Below are 22,622 nucleotides of genomic sequence, written 5' to 3'. Positions count from 1 at the left end.
GACCCCAGAGATGGATGCGCTCAGGAATTGGGATTTTTAACACTGCAAAGGTATATAGGTTGGTGCAAATGTAACTTTGGTTTTGCATTTCTGAACTTTGCCATTTGATGCTGGAATACACTCTTAAATGTGGTTATGTTATACATAATTTTAATGTGCATTTCTTACTTTATCTTTTTTACTAATGAATTATTACTTGTTGTTTATTTTATATGTATTTTAAGCTATGGAAATTATGTTAGACAAAAGGTAAATTCAGGCAATTTTCTTATTTGAGTTCAAAATGGGTGGTAAAGCAGTGGCAATAACTCGCAACATCAACAATGCATTTGGCCCAGGAACTGTTAATGAACATATAGTGCAGTGGTCGTTCAGGAAGTTCTGCAAAGGAGACAAGAGCCTCGAAGATAAGGAATGCAGTGGCTGGCCATTGGAAATTGACAACGACCAATGGAGAGGATCATTGAAGCTGATCCTCTTACAACTACATGAGAAGTTGCCCAAGTCAAAAATTCTATGATCGTCTGGTATTTGAAGCAAACTGGAAAGATGAAAAAGCTCAGTAAGTGGGTGCCTCATGAACGGACCGCCAATCAAAAAATAGCCATCATTTTCAAGTGTTATCTTCTCTTATTCTACGCAACAATGAACCAGTTTTTGACCAAATTGTGACATGCTACAAAAAGTGGATTTTACACAACAACCAGCGATGACCAGCTCAGTGGGTGGACCAAGAAGGAGTTCCAAAGCACTTAGTAAAGCCAAACTTGCACCAAATAAAGGGCCAAGGTCACTGTTTGGTGGTCTGATGAGGGTCTGATACACTATAGCTTTCTGAATCCCAGTGAAACCATTACATTTGAGAAGTATGATCAGCAAATCGATCAGATGCACCAAAAACTGCAATGCCTGCAGCCAGTATTGGTCAACAGAAAAGGCCCAATAATTCTCCATAACACCCAAGAGCAGGTCACACAACCAATGCTTCAAAAGTTGAACAAATTGGGCTATGAGGTTTTGCCTCATCTGCTGCATTCATCTGACATCTCACCAACTGACCACCACTTCTTCAAGCATCTCAACAATTTTTTTTGCAGGGAAAATGCTTTCCAAGGGTTCATCAAATCTTGAAGCACTGATTTTTATGCTACAGGAATAAACAAACTTATTTCTCATTGGCAAAAATGTGCTGACTGTGATGGTTCCTATTTTGATTAATAAAGATGTGTCTGAGCCTAGTTATAATGACTTAAAATTCAGGGTCCGAAACCATAGTTACTTTTGCACTAACCTAATACACCATAGTGCAGATGAAAAGAAACAGGGAAACTATTGAACTTAATTGTGTCATTTTGGGGATAACTTGAAGATCCTTGGGTTGGTCCATCATGGTTCAGTTCCCCACCTTCACACTTTAAACCCTGTGTGTAAATGCACTCTGGGCTTCCATGTGCATGCATGTGTGCATGGTCAGCTGTATCTCTTTTGTGACCCCATGGATTGTAGCCTGCCAGGCTCCTCTGTCCATGGGATATCCCAGGAAAGAATACTGGAGTGGGTTACATTTCCTTCTCCACTCCATTTCCTTCTTCCACACTTGACTAGTATCATCATACTATTATACGCCATTAGGTATCAACAGAAAGAGCATTTATATGATTTTTTTTTTTAGCATAGTATCTCCCACATATGAAGTCGTCACTGGAACTCCCAGATGGAGCAAGATGTTCTCTTGATTGTAGAACATATCAAATTTTACTTAAAATATTTTCTGAACCTTGGTATGTATTCCAATAGACTGTAAGCTTCTTGAGGACAGATTTTGAATCTTGTAGCTCAACCATCAACCATAGCAGCTGGCACAGAGTGAATGCCAATGTCTCTTCTCTCACCTAAGAGATGTTCTGCATATATTTGATGTATCATGACTGTCTTTTATAAAATGGTATACTATATGCATCATTTATGAACATTTTAAAGAAAACAAGCCCAGACAGCCAAATTATCTAGGTTCATAGTCCAGAAGAAAATATTTATGGATATTTCTATTTGTAGAATATATTAAAGTTGAATTTATTCTGTAGAAATGTTATTTAATGTTTTAAATGGCTATTATCAGATTCTTTTGTTTATACTAATGAAAAATAAGAGATTGGTTACCATGGTATTCTGATGTGATTAGGTACATCTTGGATAATTTCCAGTTCTGAGAATGGTAGCAATTAATGATTATACTGGTATTTGGAAAGAAATAATTAAAGAGATATTTTATTTCAAATCTCTTACCTAATAATACAGAATATGACAACAAAGTGTCACAAACCAAAATGCAAGCTAACATGGTCTATGAAAATAGTTTTGAAGGAAATGCTGTATTTTTGAAACCTTCTATCAGCTGCTTAGGGAATGCCAGCTCTGAAACATCTTATATACCATCAAAAATGTGTTTTTTTAAAAGTATGTTCTACTATTTTCCCTTATAATGAAAAAAATACAAACAAGTAAAAATAGTTTGGAAAATTAAATATATACTTATATTCATGGTAAGTAAGTACAAACTAACATTTCCAGTTAAGATTTTTTTTTTCTTCTCTTTCTTTCTGATACAATTATAGTACACAGATAAATCTTTCCTTCTTTCTTCCAGATTGTTGTAACCTTTTTTTCCCAGAATGTTTCTCCACACTGCAGTACCTGCCTTTAGTGTAGGAATACAAAGAGTAGTATTCCTCTTGAGGGTCCCCATAGTAAATGTAGTTTAACCAGCAGAGTTATCAGTTCTTACCATCATCAACCATCTATGAAAACCATGCATTTGACCTCTATAAAACATAAGGTTGCTAACACCCTATAACAGGAATTCCATGGCTACTATAAATGTTGTTCTCAAAGAATTGTTTGGGCAATGCCTGTAATACCATAGGCTGGCAAACCAAATGTTTAATCCAATGCTTTTATTACCCTCAATTTAACTTCATTATATCGAACACCTGGTTAGTTGCGTCCATAAGTCAAGAAATAAACCATGATGGTGAGTAACCCCAAAGTAATAAAAATGAAAAACACCCTCTGATAAACGAGGCAGAGACAACGCTAGTGATGTCATGCAGTTTCTGAGATATTATAGAAAAACTGTTTCTTAATATTGATAAGAAAATTATGCATCAGTGAAAATGCAGACTTAGAAATATAGTACTGAGACTTTCAATTTGTGATGTCTTCACTGATGAGGGAAAATTGAATTCTTATTACTAAAGAGAGCTGATCTCTTGGGTCTTGCTGATGGCTCCCTAACTGAGCTTAGTGTTTAATGAGGCTGTACAAATAAAAAGCAGTGGGGGAAATACGAAATATCTGTATTAAATGCCATCCTGTAAAGTATTTGATGGATGGAAGAGTCTAATGCATTTTAAATAAATGCATATCATACTATCACATATAGTGAGTCTTAAAAAATTATTACTTAGATGCACAGTCCTTGTAGTGGTAGACATGGCACTGTGAAGGAAGTTTGATTTAGAAGCTATTTTCTATTATACTTGTCAAGTGATGGAGTTGTTGTTAGTCATATTATAATGTCCCTTCAACTTTGGTACATTCAGTGCAAAATATTTTGGGGAATTTTTTGTACCTTTATAAAAATAAAAGGCCTTTTTGTTCCCTTGAGAGTGCTTAAAAGGATACATACAAGCATGATGCCCGAATAAGCATGGAACATGAACATGGAACAGATGATACACATAGTATGATAGGTAGATTCTTATCTACATCTTAGAGAACATAAATATAATGAAACTATAAAAAATAAACAGAACTCACTGTGTACTTTTTTCCTGATACGCTGTGATTAATTGCTAATTATTTTAAAATTGTTTTCATGCATTATAAAGCATAAAATCTGTCATTAGTAATTCATTGTATAACAGTTTGTCTTCAGCCATAATTACACACATATCACTTTGCATATACATTGTCACAGACCACCTTATTGCAAATCTTAAAGGTTACCTCATATTGACTTGGTTTCATTTTCCACTTGTGTCCCATGAAAGCTGAAACCTATGGTACACACCATGCAGGTACTCATAAGCAAGAAAATTAATACTCTGTTATAACTTAGGGCTTAAATGAATGTATTTTCAGGAAATATATTTGTTTTTATTATACTATTTAACTTGCACTAATTTGGAGATTGGGCCAAGTGCTGTCAGTTTGGCTTGAACCATGTTCAAAGATAAGTTTCATGATTCTCCTGAGTCTCTAAAAGTTACCATGGAGCTGATCGTGTACAGGTTCATCTTTGTCTTGGAACATAACAAATGGAAAAAAGTTTGGCAGTCAAGAACTGTTGATTGAAAGACTGCTGGGTGGTTCCCTGGGCATCAAGCTCACCCAAATCCTTCCGAGAGGATCATCATCACTATCCAGTACCCAAATGTGACAGAGCATCCATTCCTGGAAAATAACAGCATTCAGTTTTACTCTAATGGAAGCGATGTTGAAACTTCCAACATTCAGTCATTCTTCAGGAAGGCAGCTTCTGGAATTGCCTGTCTACACAGAGCTGGGCATTTTGCCTCCAGGTCACTCAAGTCCAAAGGTACTGGTCTCTTCAACTGCTGTCAAGAGTTTTTCATAAAGCATGGAGAAGGATGGGTATGGAGGGAGATCCAGACGGTTAAAACAAGTGTGAGCTCTGCAAACAGAAGAAGCAGTACAGAGTTCAGAATGCTTTGAATGAAATGAGATCCTTTCTTCTGGTGTCTGCGCATGCTTGTCTTTCATATTCAAATTGGTTTGTTGCCAATTTTCACACTCCGTTTGGAAACACTTTGAAAATGTTTTGACTTGAACAATTCAGAACCGAATTCTTTTAAGGGAAATAATATCTTAAAAATTTTTTATTTACGTTTTCACAGTCATTTAAAATCCATATTACATATATATTACTATTTGTTTAGTTGTCTAAGAATTACAAAGACAAGTTTGTATTTTTATTTCTCTTTTGATGTTAGGTTTCCCCCCCCAAAAAAGTCATGAAGATAAGCTCTTGCAAAGTAATTTGTTTTCAGCGTTGGCATTTGCCTGAATGTTTCTTAAAAAGTCAATGGTTTTGCATTTTTTCATTTTGTTGGTCAGGGAAGAGCACTGAGTGTCTCTGAAGACCTCATGGCTTAGAGTTTTGGGAAATTCCCTGGCTGGACTTTCCTGTCGTAGGCAGTAGACCATTGTTACTTCTTTGACTCCCGTGCTATAATCTGATTTCTCCTAATTCATGATGCAAAATAATGGCCATTTAAATCATTATGTTACATTCTTTTTTAGAAATACCTCCCCTTTGGCCAAGATAGGAAAAAATATGCTTTCCTGTTATTTGCACCTGAATCACAATAAAAAAATAGACAACCTCCAAACAGCACATCTTATCGGGAAGCAAATCTGCACTTTTGACATGAAATAGGAAGCAATTTATTTGGAATGTACAACAGTTTGTTTGCAGGAGCTAAACAGCTTTGCTTTTAAAAACTGCTCCTGAATTAATATGGAATTTTAGGAGCTGTGATCATTAACAGGCTGTTTTTACAAAATCACATGGTTTTAACCTTTTATTCTTATAAATAACTTTAATATGTATGAGATAAATATAGTTATACTCCTAGTTGCAGTGTAGTGTTGTGGAAAGATCAGAGGTTTGCAGTTGGAGAAACCTGAGTTTGAATTTCAGCATTACTGACTAGCTATGTGATTTGCAGTGAATTATTAAAAAACCTGCCACTCAATTTCTCATCTATAAAATGAGAATCATATTATTTGTTTCAGAAGGATATGAGGATTAAATGAAATCATAGAAACACTATTATTTGTCTCAGGAAATATGAGAATTAAATGAAATCACAGAAACACACTTAATACAATGCCTGGCTCACAGTGTTTGACCAATTAATAAGGGGTGCATTTTTAGCTACATTTCATTACCATCAAAAACATTTACTCTGATTGCCTTCATTAAATTGCCAAAGGATAATCATGACTCGTGGAAACTGAGATAACAAAGAGATAATAAATAAAGCAGGTGTGTGGCCGCATAGCTTATTAAAAACATTAACACAAAGGGCGCTGTCATATTAGAAAAATACAGATCTTCCTCAGCTTACAATGAGGTTACATACTGATAAACCCCTTGTAAACTGAAAATATCATAAGTCAAAAAAGCATGTGATAACACCTAACTAACTGAACATCACAGCTTAGCTTAGACTACCTTGTACATGTTCAGAACACTTACATTGGCCTACAGTTGGGCAACATCATCTAACACAAAGTCTCTTCTATAATTAAGAGTTGAATATCTCATGTAATTTAATGAGTTACAGAATGTTTGTATGGGTATGGAATGGTTGTATGTGTACCATTTTTCTTTTTTCACCCTGGCTGACTAAGAGCTGAGGCTCACTGATGCTGTCCAGCATCATGAAAAAGTATAGCACTGAATATTGTTAGCCTAGGAAAAGATCATGACTCAAAACTAAAAATATGATTTCTATTGAAAGTGTATCACTTTTGTGTGTGCGTGCTCAGTCATGTCCAACTATTTGTGACCCTATCGACTGTAGCTCGCCAGGAAATCTTCCTGACTCAGGGACTGAACCCACGTCTCCTGCGTTGACAGGCAGATTCTTCACCACTGAGCCACCAGGAAAGTCTCATAACATTTTCAAACCACTGTCAAGTCAAAAAATTCTAAGTCAAACCCTCCTGAGTCTGCGACTGTCTGTACCAATTTTAGGACACAGAAATAGAACTGGCTCAGAGTTTACAAGTTCTTGTTATTATAAACTCTAGAATATGTTGGGGGAAAATCATTTAATCAATCTTTGCAATCAAATACTTTTTTCATAAACCATTTCAAAATTGCATTTGACATAGTATATATTATACCTCCTTACATCAGAGCCTTAACTCGGGTCTCAAGAAGAACATTTTACTTTTTTAAAGAAACTGAACTAGCATACTGAAAGTCTTAGAAATGGTTTAAATATCTATCTTGTGTAAAACACTGGTATAAAAATACTAACTGAAAACTTTAAATCTGTTACAGGCAAAGGGGAAGAAGAAGCAGAGAAATGAAGTATATTTTGAATATAATTATCATCCAGGCTTTGTGCGTGAGACCCATAACATTCATTATCCCATTAGACTAAAGACAGTACTTCTTTTAAATGAAATTTAAACATTTTCACTTCATTGGCTACCAACAAGGCTGAGACTCTTTCGCCAAGTCAGTTTATTTGTAACACCTCCTGTTTTGTGATCTACATGTTCATCTACTTTGCCCATTTATTTTTTTCTTCAAAAATTTTTATTTTGATAAATATACATCACAAAGGATGTTTCATATTAATCATTATCAAGTATACAATTCTGTAGCATTAAGTATATTCACATTGTTCTGCAACCATCACCATTATCCATCTCTAGAGATTTTTTCTCTTTCCAAACTGAAAATCTTTACCCATTGAACTCTAACTCCTATTTTCTCCCACCCCGACAACCACCATTCTATTTCCTGACTTTATGAATTTGACTACTCTAAGTACTTCATACCACCCTGAATGCTCCAAAATCACTGCGGATGCTGATTGCAGCCATGAAATTAAAAGATGCTTACTCCTTGGAAGGAAAGTTATGACCAATCTAGATATCATATTAAAAAGCAGAGACATTGACTAGAGTCCATCTAGTCAAGGCTATGGTTTCTCCAGTGATCATGTATGGATGTGTGAGTTGGACTGTGAAGAAAGCTGATCACCGAAGAATTGATGCTTTTGAACTGTGGTGTTGGAGAAGACTCTTGAGAGTCCCTTGGACTGCAAGGAGATCCAACCAGTCCACTCTAAAGGAGATCAGTCCTGGGTGTTCATTGGAAGGACTGATGCTAAAGCTGAAACTCCAATACTTTGGCCACCTCATGTGACGAGTTGACTCACTGGAAAAGACTCTGATGCTGGGAGGGATTGGGGGCAGGAGGAGAAGGGGACAACAGAGAATGAGATGGCTGGGTGGCATCACCGACTCGATGGACATGAGTTTGAGTGAACTCCGGGAGTTGGTGATGGATAGGGAGGTCTGGTGTGCTATGATTCATGGGGTCGCAAAGAGTCGGACACGACTGAGTGACTGGACTGAACTGAACTGAAATACTTTATATAAGTGGAATCATACAATATTCATCCCTTGTGATTGGCTTATTTCACTTAGCATTTTCCAGGTCCATGTTGTAGCATGGGTTGCAATTTCCTTTTTTCCCTAGCTGAATAATATTCCATTGTTTGTATATACTATGTTTTGTTAATCCATTCATCCATTGATTGACACTTGGGTTGTTTTACATTTTGACTATTGTAAAAAAGTATTGCTATGAACATGGGTTCCAATTTTTCTATATCCTCTCCAACACTTGTTTTTTTTTTCTTTGATAAGTCATTCTTATGAGTGTGAAATAAATTTATCATCTAAAGTTTTAGGATTTCTTATTGACTTGTAAGAAATACTTCAAAATAAAGAGATTTACTCTTGTATTATCTCTCACTAATCTCTTCTAGCCTGTTCACCTTTTTATTGGGTTGGCCAAGAGGTTTCCTCAGCTTTTTCTGTAACATCATATGGAAAAATTAGAATGAACTTTTTGGCCAACCCAATATATAGTTATGCATTTTATTTATAGAGCAATATTAACCTGATTACCTGCTACCCATTTTTAATACATTGTCTTTCTTCAGAGTGCTGCTGTGATAAGAAATGTTGAAAAGATGATCTCTAATGTTTACACCTAACAGAAGTTGTTCACTGTCTTTCTTTGCTTTTGGTAGTGCTAGTGTACCAAACAGTATGACAGATCAACTTTTGGGACAAGTCTTAAAAGAGTAACTCATTTTATATAGGTGTAATCTCAAATAGATATGTGTGAATTCATTTTTGTGAACTGAACCATACTGGGGAAACTAGGAAATAAAATAATTCAAGTAAACCCTTTCTCTAGTTAAGCAATAATCCCTGAAGTGAAAGTGGTAGTTGCTCAGTCATGTCCGACTCTGTGATCCCGAATTCTCCAGGCCAGAATACAGGAGTGGGTAGCCATTCCCTTCTCCAGGGGATCTTCCTGATCTAGGGATTGAACCCAGGTCTCCTGCATTGCAGGCAGGCTATTTATAGTCTGAGCCATTAGGGAAGCCCAATAATTCCTGATTAAGGTTTCTTAGGACAGGACAGGACTGTAGGTGTAGTATGTCTATCACATGCTTGTTAAGCCTGTTTCTTCCCTCTTGATAACCAAATAATTTCTCTCAACTGAAGGTTAATTTTACCTCATCAAGAATTAACAAAATAATCACATACATGAGGATGACAATTCATAAACAGTAATGTTTGCAGCCATGAAATTAAAAGACGCTTACTCCTTGGAAGGAAAGTTATGACCAGCCTAGATAGCACATTAAAAAGCAGAGACATTACTTTGCCAACCAAGGTACGTCTAGTCAAGGCTATGGTTTTTCCCATGGTCATGTATGGATGTGAGAGTTGGACTGTGAAGAAAGCTGATCGCCGAAGAATTGATGCTTTTGAACTGTGGTGCTGAAGAAGACTCTTGAGAGTCCCTTGGACTGCTAGGAGATCCAACCAGTCCATTCTAGAGGAGATCAATCCTGGGTGTTCATTGGAAGGACTGATGCTAAAGCTGAAACTCCAATACTTTGGCCACCTCATGCGACGAGTTGACTCACTGGAAAAGACTCTGATGCTGGGAGCGATTGGGGGTAGGAGGAGATGGGGACGACAGAGAATGAGGTGGCTGGATGGCATCACCGACTCGATGGACATGAGTCTGAGTGAACTCCGGGAGTTGGTGATGGACAGGGAGGCCTGGCATGCTGTGGTTCATGGGGTCGCTAAGAGTCGGACACGAATGAGCGACTGAACTGAACTGAACTGAATGTTTGAATCTTCCAATTAACTTCTTATGCATACTTGGATTGAATGATGAATTTTAATTCACTATGGTCTTGTGGTATGAAGAATTCTAAGATGATCTGCCATGACCCATGCCTTTGTATAATCCCCATCTTTTAAGCATGACAAGGGACCTGTAATTTGTAACCAATGGAATATGGCAAGGGTGAAGATATATTGAAGATATAATTAAGTCTCACATCAGTTGATTTTAAGTTAATTAAAAGGGTGATGACCCTGAACTTGGGCCTGACCTAATTAGGTGAGACTTTTAAAAGAGCATCTAGAAATCAGAGAGTCTCACTGTTGCTAGATTTGAAGAGGTAGATTGCCATGAATTCTGTAGATGCAAGGAATAAATTCTACCAACAACTTAAGGTAGTTTGGAAGCAGGTCCTTCCCTAGTTGAGCTTCCAGATGAGAATGCAATCCAGCCAACATTTTGATTTCAGCTTTCAGATGCTGAGCAGAAGACCTGGCTCAATCATGCTCGGACTCCAGATTACAGAAACAGTGACATAACCATGTTGTTTTAAGATGCTAAATTGGTGGTAATTGGTTATGCAGCCTTGGAAAAGTGCTACAGGTCTCAATGCAGTAAAGTAGCCTAAGAAGAGGTAGTTAAGTGTAATAAGTGTAATATAGTAGCATCACCCCTATCAAGGGCAGTGGTGCGGCAAAGCTGGGAGTCAACAGCAGTCCTTTTATCCCAGGTTTCTGAGCAAAAAGACAGGAACTCTGAATGTCTCTGCTGTTCAGTAACTTATCCAGTAAATCCATAAGCCTGGATACTCATATTTTTTATTCAGTTCTCAACACAAAAGGAAGGACTCGACAACTTTTTGGATCCTCTTCAGTCATAAGATATAATCACCATCATTGATCCTTAACCTAAAGCTATCACAGATTCCTAAATTGCACCTGCTTGCACAATATATAGTTACTATAACAGCACTTTCCTTCTGAATAAACTGAACAGCTCCTATGAAAAATGTTTCATGAGGATGGAGAAAGTATGCGTTGTTGAGGGGGAAACTGTAGAAAGATTAAATGATTCCCCCAAAGTCAAATCAAGAATAGACCACAACCTTGGGTCCCTAGGGGAAGTCCAACATTAAACTGAAAGCAGGGAAACTAATGCTTTGGTTTTTTTCACTTTTGGAAGCCTGAGTGTTCATTTCATCCTACTTCATGACTTTAAACTGCTAGTCCTCAACACCTTACCAGATTACACACATTTTGAGGACAGAAATTAGAAAAAGCTTCAAATATTTTTTAAATGAATGACTCAATCAAAACATACAGGAGCTTCAGGGAAAACGGTCCAGATTTGGTCAGTTCAGAAAAGTCTGGGAGATGCCAGGGGATTTTTCAGGTGCTCTAACCAACAAGTTCTATCTCATGCTCACCACAAAGCAGAGATATTCAGAGAGATATAGGGGGAACTCATCAGAATCATCCAAGAAATGTGTTTACAATGGAGATTTTAAGTGCACCCCCTTAGATGCTACTTTAGAAGGTCTGGGGTGGGCCTAGTGATCTGCCTTTTAACTGTCACTCCAAATGAGTCTGATGCAGGCAGGCTCCACTATTGGAGAGACATCAATTACATTAGAAATAAGATATCTATATTGGCTATTCTCAGCAGAGTTTTGTGTGCTTGCAAAAATTTCAAAACTCCTTATAAACAAGACAGCATTGCTAATAAGGAAATTGAGGAATAGTGTGGTTAAGTAAATTGCCCAATATTTACCATCAACTTGCTGTGTGAGCCAAGAACAGGGGAAAAAAAAGCAAAACAAAACACAATCCTCTGAGGCTTCTCACACCCCCTCTCCCACCCCATTCCATGTCCTAAGAAAACTCTAGCTGAAAATAACAGAAGGGCCCTTGGACTATGTTGATATTGGCAGCAAAAGCACATCCAGTTATTCAGTCTCAATAAAAGAACATTTTTCAAATCTTTCAAAGCCAGCCACACTAAGGCTATAATGAGTTTACCTCATTTTACTCTATGCAGCCAGAACCACTCAAGGAGGGCAGGTCTGAACTAGTCTTTGGGAAATCATGCTGGCATTAATATAAAGAAGATTTAAAAGCCCTCCAGACATCTGCTCTGACTTAATAGATCTCTTGGTGCTTTCTGGATTCTTTAAATGTTAACCAGGAGGTCATATGCTTAACCCTCTTTTCTTTCCTATAGACACAGACAAGTCAATTATCCAAATCCAATGAGCCCAAAGTATCACAATTATATCTGAAGTTTCATAGATCGATTAATTGATTAATGTATTTCTGTGTGTGTATGCATTTATAAAGTGATTCTCCCAGAAGTGACTTTTGGTAGCTTATAAGGACTCAAGGCCTCTATTTGAGGCCAAGAAGAAATTAGAATCAAGATTCTAAAGAGAGAATGAGAAAACCATAGGCTTCATTTTATCTAGTAGATATAGCCCTAGAAATAAAATGTATATAAATCTAACAAATCCTTTTTATTTTCATTATCATTTAGAATGTGTTTTGTCAGTACTCTCTTTTCAGTTGGCAGTGGTGCCTAATCCTTCTGATTTGTTTCCTTACTCCTATTTCAACCTTTTCATTGAGTAATTAATAAATCAAAAACAAATACTTAAAAGCATTCTGGAAAATCCCTAAAGGATATTAGAATATCACACTTTAATGTCATGATTTCTTTGGAAATGGGAGCATTCCTGACCAAGTTTACTTGTCAAGCTCAAATTCTCCCCATCTGAGCCCGGCTTCCCCACAAGGAAATCAGGTGTCCAGGCAGTCTTGCTGGCAGGGCAGCCCGGATGAAGGGGCAGAGTCGGCCAGGAGCTGGGCTGTGAGGTGGGCAAAGACGGACTCTCTTCTTAGGCTCTCCAGGGCCCCCACACCTGCAGACTCTCTTGGATTAGGTACCCCCTTGAAAACCCCATATTTGAAAGCTTGGCATTCCTATACAAAGTGCCCTGATAAATAAAAATTAATTATGCAACTTACATTTCACTTATTCCTTAATTCGTTGAACAAAGAAGTTCTGAGGTCATACTGCATGCCAGACATTGAGGATGGATAGTCTGGTCTCTGTCTACAAGAAGTTTATACTCTGACAACAAAATGTGCAGGCAAATGGGACCTGCCAAAGGTTTCGCAGTCTGTGCTCTATCCTAGGGGTCTGAAATGCAGCCTACCTTTGACTCTGCTCACCAACTCATAATTCCTAGCTCAGGGCTGCTTTTCTCCAGAAAACTATAAGAAACCTTTGTCTGCTCCCAAAAGATTCCTATGGGCTATTAGTGACCCTGCATACAACGAATTACGAGTCTGCTCTGTGGCGTCAAGAAAGGCTTTAGAGAGAACACTATTTGTGCCAAGCCTTGAAGGATTTTTAGGTGTGTAGGGTTTTTCTGGTTCAACAACAAAGAGAAGGACGTTCCCAGCGGACTGCCCAGAAGTGAGAGGAAGCACTGCAGGAAACTTGAGCACTAAAGTGCTTGAGTGACAGGAGCCCAGACTGGATGTGAATGCAGAGACCTTTTCCATTCATTCCATGCATTAAAGGCAGCTAGAGAGTGGGTGTGGAGCATGAGGTGGCACAGGTGCTATTAAACACAACAGGGAATACAGGAAATGGACAAGGATGAAGACCATGAATTTAGAGCTTTTAACTGGCATGAGAAATACACAGTTACCAATCACACAGAGTGACCAATTCAACTGAAGTAATTCAGCGATTGCTTTGTTAGCCTAAATTTATTAACATAAATAAAGCTATAACTTTTGTCATAACTTTTATAAATATTCACAATTTCTCTTTTATCCCCACTAATATTTTCTCAGACCATGGAATTTAGGGCAGGAATTCTCACTGAGACTAGTTCACAAGTTTTTGTGCAATCCTGGTGGCACAGCACAACCCTGACTCTTACCAGGTGTTCAGTAAATGTAAAACAAAGGAAAGGAATTCTATGGTACTTACTACACCCACTACACGCATGTGATACGCCATTTGGCAGTGATGTTGGTTATCTGTTCACTGAAATATCTGTTAGTCCCTTCTCTAGGTTTAGGTAATTAGTATCTAAATGGTTATTAGAGGAATTAGATTAACTAATATCTTATTCTAAAGTCTTATTAGGTTGCCTGGGTTAAAATGAACTGGATCTATAAATACAGTGTAGAATGTTCCCACAGTGGGAATTCCTGCATGGGGGATAATCAGCAGAAGAAACTCTTCAAACTGTGCCTGGTAAGCAGGTCATGTCTCACCTGTGGGTAGCCCCGGGAAAAGATGAAGAGCACATACTTTTCAAATGTAAGAATTTAAACCCAACAGGAGAAAACCCAGTAAGGAGTAGTTCCAGATTGAGAGCTCAAACAAAATACAAATATCCTGGCTGGATACAGCACATTTCTTAAATATCTTAAAATTGTAAAATGCCAGGTGAGCTCTGAAGGCTAGGGACTAGTGACAACAGTCAAAATAGCTGAATTAATTGAATGATGTGTTAGGCATTATTTTAAGCACTTTGCCCACTGTAAGCAATGGCAAACCTAGATAGCATATTAAAAAGCAAAGACACCTATTATACAGAGCGAAGTAAGTCAGAAAGAAAAAAACACCAATACAGTATATTAATGCATATATACGGAATTTAGAAAGAGGGTAACGATGACCCTATATGCGAGACAGAAAAAGAGACACAGATGTAAAGAACAGGTTGTTGGACTCTGTGGGAGAAGGCGAGGGTGGGATGATTTGAGAGAATAGCATTGAAACATGTATATTACCATATATGAAATAGATCGCCAGTCCAGGTTCTATGTATGAGGCAGGGTGCTCAGGGCTGGTGCACTGGGATGACCCTGAGGGATGGGATGGGGAGGGAGGTGGGAGGGAGGATCAGGATGGGGAACACATGTACACCCATGGCTGATTCATGTCAATCTATGGCAAAAACTACAATATTGTAATTAGCCTCCAATTAAAATTTTAAAAATACAATAAAAAAAGCAAAGACATCACTTCACCAACAAAGGTTCATATAGTCAAAGCTATTGTTTTTCCAGTAGTCATGTATGGATGTGAGAGCTGGACCATAAAGAAGGCTGAGTGCCAAAGAATTTATGCTTTTGAACTGTGGTATTGGAGAAGACTCTTTAGAATCCCTTGGACTGCAAGGAGATCAAATCAATCAATTCTAAAGTAAATCAACCCTGAATACTTGGAGGAATTGATGCTGAAGCTGCAGCTCCAACACTTTGGCCACCTGATGCAAAAAGCTGAGTCATCAGAAAAGACCTTGACGTTGGGAAAAGATTGAAGGCAGAAGGAGAAGAGAGCAGCAGAGGATGGGACGGTTAATAGCATCACCAACTCAATGGACATGAATTTGAGCAAACTCTGGGAAATAGTGAAGGACAGGGAAGCCTGGCATACTGCAGTCCATGGGGTGGCAGAGAGTCAGACATGACTTAGCAACTGAACAACAAAACATCTCACTTCATCTCTAAAACAACTTTGTAATGTAATTACTAGTGCCTATCCCAATTGTTCAGATGAGGGTATAAAGACAAAAAAGTGATTTTGGCATATCTTGTCTGGAATGGTCCAGAGTCATATGTTAAACTTAAGAGCTTACCAAAAATATTATGTGCTATGGCTTAGCATGACAGGCAAAGCCACATTCAATTCAAATGAGCTGCTTGTTCTCACAGGGTTAGATCCTAGAGAAGGGAGATAGTCAATAGGTACACAAAGGTATAGCATACTTAAGCATCTTTAATAAACTAATATTCCTAGTCATCATGGGTATATCTTTGTTAGCACATGCTGATTCAATGGCAGGATACAATAAAACCTTAAAATATTATTAGAGAGCATGAATTGAGTAAGAAGGAAGAAAGGGAAAGGGTGGTAGATGGCCTTATATGAGATTAAACCATGGAGCAGACAACTTTATTACAGGAGAGTCTTCTGCCAATTTCCCCTCAACCAAGGCCCGTCAGCTGACCAGCACACGGTGGGGAGTTGGGAAACCAGGGAGGGATGCCCCAAGACAAGTACAAAAAAGAGGTAGCACCAAGGGATCCTTACAGTCTCTGTCTCTTGTTCTGAACTTTTTTTTTTTCAATTAAAGAGAGTGACATGAGCTCCTCACTTACTTTCCTATTTCCTAGTTTACAGTTCAGTTTGCCAGTAGACAATGCTATCTGTACTAGAGGAGGGAGGGCTGAATTATGGATGACACTGTAAAAAGTAAAGCAATACTTCATGATACTGAAAGATGTTCATGATTTCTGATATTTGGTAAACAAAAAGCAGGTCACAAACAGTATATATGCTCTGATTGTATCTTGTTTTTAAATGTGTGTCATGTATGTGTGTTGGGTACGAATGAGTAGAAGTATGTTTAGAGGTTATCTCAGTAGTGGACTTCATATATTTTTATTATATATTACTATAATATTTATTAATTATAGTATATTAATGATATACTATCAGTTCAGTTCAGTTGCTCAGTCGCGTCCGACTCTTAGCGACCCCATGAACCACAGCACGCCAGGCCTCCCTGTCCATCACCAACTCCCGGAGTTCACTCAAACTCATGTCCATTGAGACGGTGATGCCATCCAGCCACCTCATTCTCTGTCATCCCCGTCTCCTCCTACCCTCAATCCTTCCCAGCATCAGAGTCTTTTCCAGTGAGTCAACTCGTTGCATGAGGTGGCCAAAGTATTGGAGTTTCAGCTTTAGCATCAGTCCTTCCAATGAACACCCAGGATTGATCTCCTCTAGAATGGACTGGCTGGATCTTCTTGCAGTCCAAGGGACTCTCAAGAGTCTTCTCCAGCACCACAGTTCAAAAGCATTAATTCTTCGGCGATCAGCTTTCTTCACAGTCCAACTCTCATATCCATACATGACCATGGGAAAAACCATAGCCTTGACTAGACGGACCTTGGTTGGCAAAGTAATGTCTCTCCTTTTTAATATGCTATCTAGGCTGGTCATAACTTTCCTTCCAAGGAGTAAGCGTCTCTTAAGCGTCTCTTAATGCAGTACTTGGATGCAATCTTAAAAATGACAGAATGATTTCTGTTCGTTTCCAAGGCAAACCATTCAGTATTACAGTTATCCAAGTCTATGCCCCAACCAGTAATGCTGAAGAAGCCGAAGTTGAACAGTTCTATGAAGACCTACAAGAGCTTTTAGAACTAACACCCAAAAAAGATGTCCTTTTCATTATAGGGGACTGGAATGCAAAAGTAGGAAGTCAAGAAACACCTGGAGTAACAGGCAAATTTGGCCTTGGAGCACGAAATGAAGCAGGGCAAAGGCTAATAGAGTTTTGCCAAGAGAACGCACTGGTCATAGAAAACACCCTCTTCCAACAACAGAAGAGAAGACTCTACACATGGACATCACCAGATGGTCAACACCGAAATCAGATTGATTATATTCTTTGCAACCAAAGATGGAGAAGCTCTATACAGTTAGCAAAAACAAGACCAGGAGCTGACTGTGGCTCAGATCATGAACTCCTTATTGCCAAATTCAGACTTAAATTGAAGAAAGTAGGGAAAACCACTAGACCATTCAGATATGACCTCAATCAAATCCCTTATGATTATACAGTGGAAGTAAGAAATAGATTTAAGGGTCTAGATCTGATAGATAGAGTGCCTGATGAACTCTGGACAGAGGTTCGTGACATTGTACAGGAGACAGGGACCAAGACCATCCCCATGGAAAAGAAATGCAGAAAAGCAAAATGGCTGTCTGAGGAGGCCTTACAAATAGTTGTGAAAAGAAGAGAAGCGAAAAGTAAAGGAGGAAAGGAAAGATATAAGCATCTGAATGTAGAGTTCCAAAGAATAGCAAGGAGAGATAAGAAAGCCTTCCGCAGCGATCAATGCAAAGAAATAGAGGAAAACAACAGAATAGGAAAAACAAGAGATCTCTTCAAGAAAATTAGAGATTTCAAGGGAACATTTCATGCAAAGATGGGCTCGATAAAGGACAGAAGTGGTATGGACCTAACAGAAACAGAAGATATTAAGAAGAGGTGGGAAGAATACACAGAAGAACTAAACAAAAAAGATCTTCATGACCAAGATAATCACGATGGCGTGATCACTCACCTGGAACCAGACATCTTGGAATGTGAAGTCAAGTGGGCCTTAGAGAGCATCATGACGAACAAAGCTAGTGGAGGTGATGGAATTCCAATTGAGCTATTTCAAATCCTGAAAGATGATGCTGTGAAAGTGCTGCACTCAATATGCCAGCAAATTTGGAAAACTCAGCAATGGCCACAGGACTGGAAAAGGTCAGTCTTCATTCCAATCCCGAAGAAAGGCAATGCCAAAGAATGTTCAAACTACCGCACAATTGCACTCATCTCACATGCTAGTTAAGTCATGCTCAAAATTCTCCAAGCTAGGCTTCAGCAATATGTGAATCGTGAAGTTCCAGATGTTCAAGCAGGTTTTAGAAAAGGCAGAGGCACCAGAGATCAAATTGCCAACATCCGCTGGATTATGGAGAAAGCAAGAGAGTTCCAGAAAACATCTATTTCTGCTTCATTGACTATGCCAAGGCCTTTGACTGTGTGGATCACAATAAACTGTGGAAAATTCTGAAAGAGATGGGAATACCAGACCACCTGACCTGCCTCTTGAGAAACCTGTATGCAGGTCAGGAAGCAACAGTTAGAACTGGACATGGAACAACAGACTGGTTCCAAATAGGAAAAGGAGTACGTCAAGGTTGTATATTGTCACCCTGCTTATTTAACTTATATGCAGAGTACATCATGAGGAAAGCTGGGCTGGAAGAAGCACAAGCTGGAATCAAGATTGCCAGGAGAAATATCAATAACCTCAGATATGCAGATGACACCACCCTTATGGCAGAAAGTGAAGAGGAACTCAAAAGCCTCTTGATGAAAGTGAAAGAGGAGAGTGACAAGGTTGGCTTGAAGCTCAACATTCAGAAAACGAAGATCATGGCATCTGGTCCCATCACTTCTTGGGAAATAGATGCGGAAACAGTGGAAACCATGATATACTATAATACATACTATTTTTTATTATATATTTGATTATATATTACTATATATGTATTTATACTATATACCCATCTTTTTATTTTTACCTTCTTGGCATTTTTGTGAAAATTTTTCTTTACATGGGTCTTCCCTGGTGGCTCCAGATGGTAAAGAATCTTCCTGCAATGCGGGAAACCCAGGTTCAATCCCTTGGTTGGGAAGATCCCTTGGAGAAAGGAATGGCAACCCACTCCAGTATTCTTGCCTGGAGAATCCCATGGACAGAGGAGCATGGCAGGCTATAGTCCATGGGATCACAAAGAGTCAGACATGACTGAATAACTAACACTTTTCACTTTTCTTTACATAAGATTAAAAAGTGAAAAAATGTCTCGTAATACAGGGGCTAGGGAGTAAGGGGCACAAACTTATGTAAAAAATAAGCTATAAGGATATATTGTACAACATTGGGAATATAACCAATATTTTATAATAACAATAAATGGAGAATAATCTTTAAAATTGTGAACCACTATATTGTACACTTGTAACTTACATAATATTGTATATCAACTATATGTCAATTTAAAACTTTTTTAATGAAAAAACTTTATCTTTAAAAATGATTTTACTTTTAAAGTTCTATTCCACTGGAAAAGCTATCTCCCTGAGACACTCATTTCATAATTAACTCTTACTTTTTATTTTTTAATTTGGGTCAGGATTGCACTTATAATCATCTACAGACACAGCCATTTTCTAAAATGAGTGTTTCCCTCCTTTGGCAAAACCAACACTCCCCTATTACGAAAGCAGCTCTCCCACTGCCCTGTCCCATCGTCCTACTGGGCAAGAGCCTCTGGGAAGAACACATAAAGTCTACACCACCCTGGAAGAGAGGATCTGACCTGCATTTTCCTGCAGGCATGCAAGCAGCCTGTTTTTCAGAATGTGTAAGACAGCATTTGCCATAAAGTGAATTTACAGTCTCCAAAGCCCATCAGAGCACAGGGGACAGGAAATCTACAGAAATGCAAAATACAAAGCTAACTACCAACCAGGAAGCAGAGGAAGTGCAGTAATGTGCTCAAGTTAGCCACCTCCACAGAGACACGGCCTGCCTCCATCATTATTTACTATCTGGTCTCTATTTATTACCAAAAGATAGAAAAAGAGAGCCACGGATTCAACTTGTTCTGGCTTCAGAGACACCCCTATAGACTTTAATACACTTTTTGGCCCAAGTTGTGAGTAGCATTATTTACTGCTACCGCAATAAGGACTAGGAAGTCTGAGAAAAGAATGAGACTCATTTGCTTCCTTGAAGGCTGAAAGGCCCTCAATCCTCCATGTCTAGAATAAGATGCCCTTCCTTCTGCTGGGACTGTCTGTCTTCATCCTTTACAGCCACTTTCACTACCACTTCTCCAGGGTACAGCCTCCCCTGCCTGACACAAGATGATGCCAGACTTCCTAGGGAATACACATTTTAAGGAAGAAGCATATCCATTCATTTTGTATCCAGTGTACAATGTAACATTTTTAACGTTAGACATCATCTCACAAATAAGAAAAGGAAATACATTGGGGTTGAATAGCTTGGTACAGACAAGTTCTTTAGTTCTACTATTAAACCTAGTAGGAAACAGCAGGAATGATGGCTTTAGTGTATCTGTGCTGATAGTAGGAAAAAATGGACTCAGCCATATATACCATCTCTTTAGATCAGAGCCAATCTTACAGATCTTTTTGGCACTTAACACGCCACATTTCATGATGACAGTTATCAGTGAAGAAATCATTTCTGATAAAACTGTATGGTCATGAGTTGAAGTTCTCCTTTTATGTTTTTCTTCTGATGTACCACTTTTGTGAAGCAAATTTTAATAGTTTCAGCAGTATGGTGGCTCCCAGAAGAATCATAATAACAGGTTTAAAAGAACAAAGAAAACATACTATCCTTAAGGACTTTCATGCACATTATTCTCACTCGTCACAAATACTCCTTGAGCATGGCATTGTTATTTCTACTCTTCAGAGATAGATCCAGGCTCGTAGAATCATATAGCTAGTGTATCAAAGGGCTTAAATCTGCACTCATATCTCCTAAGAAGGCTATGTATGTTGATGAACCAGTGAAGTAGAATAGTCAAGTAGCTCTTTCCTCCCACTGGACCTAAAACATTAGAGCCTGTTACAGGCGAGGTATGAAAATGGTCTGCTTGCCTGATGTACCTCATATCATCTTTATGTATGACTTTTACAATCTGGGTAGATTTGGAATCTAGAACCTAGAGCCTCAGGTCACAATTACGAAAGGAAGAAACAACAATGCCTGTTGCCCAACTGTATGTATGCAATGCTATGAAGAACCCCACCATTTATGATGAGTCAAGTATATGAACTTCCTGGAACTCCGGGGGAAGTAGACAAGTGAATATGGCCTGACCCCCAAGATTCTTCAGTAACCTGTCAGTGCTACTTATTGATGAACTGAACCTAACAGACCACCCCTTCCCTGGCCATTTAAAGGGGAGAAACAGAGGCTGAGAGATCAAGTGGTCTTTTCTGATCCCAGAGTCAGCTGGTGGCAGAGGTGGGCAAGAAATCCCAACCTCCCAAGAACTCTAGGTCTTCTAACTTCCAACCCTGCACTCTTTCCAATAAGCTGCAGCCTGACATATATTACAGATGATATGGCAGAAGTAATAATAGCAGCCATCATCAGCTGGGCCAGGGTCAGCATTAAATGTTTTATATGCATGATTCCATTTAATCTTCAGAATTACTGACCTACAATGTAGATGAGGAAACAAACAGAGGTTCAGAAAGATTAAGCAACTTCTCCAAGACTACACTGCAGGCAAGTAACAGAACTGGGGTAGAGCTTTGTCTTTTGAAGCTAAAGTTTGTTGTTTACACCAAATTGCCTTTCTCTGCTCACCAGGTTTGGTGAAAATTTCAGGGATTAAATATATATTAGTAGCTGATATATCTGCCTACTATTACAGTTTAAAGTAAATCTTTACAAAAAGATTTCAAGAGAAAGAACACAATTCATCTGTCCTTTCTTGCCTCTTTAATGCATCCTTGAGTTTCTCAGAAAGCTGAAAGGCCCTACTCAGAGAGTGCAAGTCTGCTTTTGTGTTGCAAACGTGGTTTAAGGGAGAAAAGTCATGTTTCAGACATAAGGAAAATAAAATAAAATTCTTCTTTAAATAATGAAATTAAATCTTTTACATTTGGAACACCAAGTCAGCCAGCTAATACTTAGATGTTTGCATGCAAGCACCTCTGTTCACAGATTGAGATGTACCCAAAGAGGTGACTCAGGTCAGCCCTGAGCGAGCGCTATTTATTGCTCTCTGTATCTGTATTTTCAGCAACACTTTTTTCCATGTTTATGCTTAGAACACTATTCTTAAAAACCAGTGCCTTACAACTGCTAAGAAGTCAGTCTTAACAAGTTTCTCAAAGTCATCTGTACAATTGTCTTGGTATCTCCAGGGGATGGTTCCAGAACTCCCTCAGAGATACCAAAATCCATGGATGCTCAAA

The 22,622-nt window shown here is 38.5% G+C and overlaps 1 protein-coding gene and 1 pseudogene across 3 annotated transcripts in view; one reads left to right on the top strand and one right to left on the bottom strand.

The window, feature by feature from the left end:
- Positions 1-226: 226 nt before the first annotated feature.
- On the top strand, positions 227-1,218 carry LOC129537615 (histone-lysine N-methyltransferase SETMAR pseudogene; annotated as a pseudogene).
- A 1,288-nt stretch (positions 1,219-2,506) lies between these two features.
- Positions 2,507-22,622, bottom strand: part of HECW2 (HECT, C2 and WW domain containing E3 ubiquitin protein ligase 2) — a 446,193-nt gene continuing 426,077 nt past the window's right edge. For all 3 annotated transcript variants that reach the window (XM_055397171.2, XM_088828674.1, XM_055397174.2), the window contains one exon: positions 2,507-4,696. In XM_055397171.2, coding sequence (XP_055253146.2) covers positions 4,585-4,696 — 112 coding nt within the window. In that variant the 3' untranslated portion in view covers positions 2,507-4,584. The remainder of the gene's footprint in view (positions 4,697-22,622) is intronic.

This window comes from Moschus berezovskii, chromosome 2, assembly GCF_049115385.1.
Source record: "Moschus berezovskii isolate FMDL1 chromosome 2, NW_MosBer_1.0, whole genome shotgun sequence".
NCBI lineage: Eukaryota > Metazoa > Chordata > Mammalia > Artiodactyla > Moschidae > Moschus > Moschus berezovskii.
This window is presented reverse-complemented; position numbering and strand designations above follow the sequence as displayed.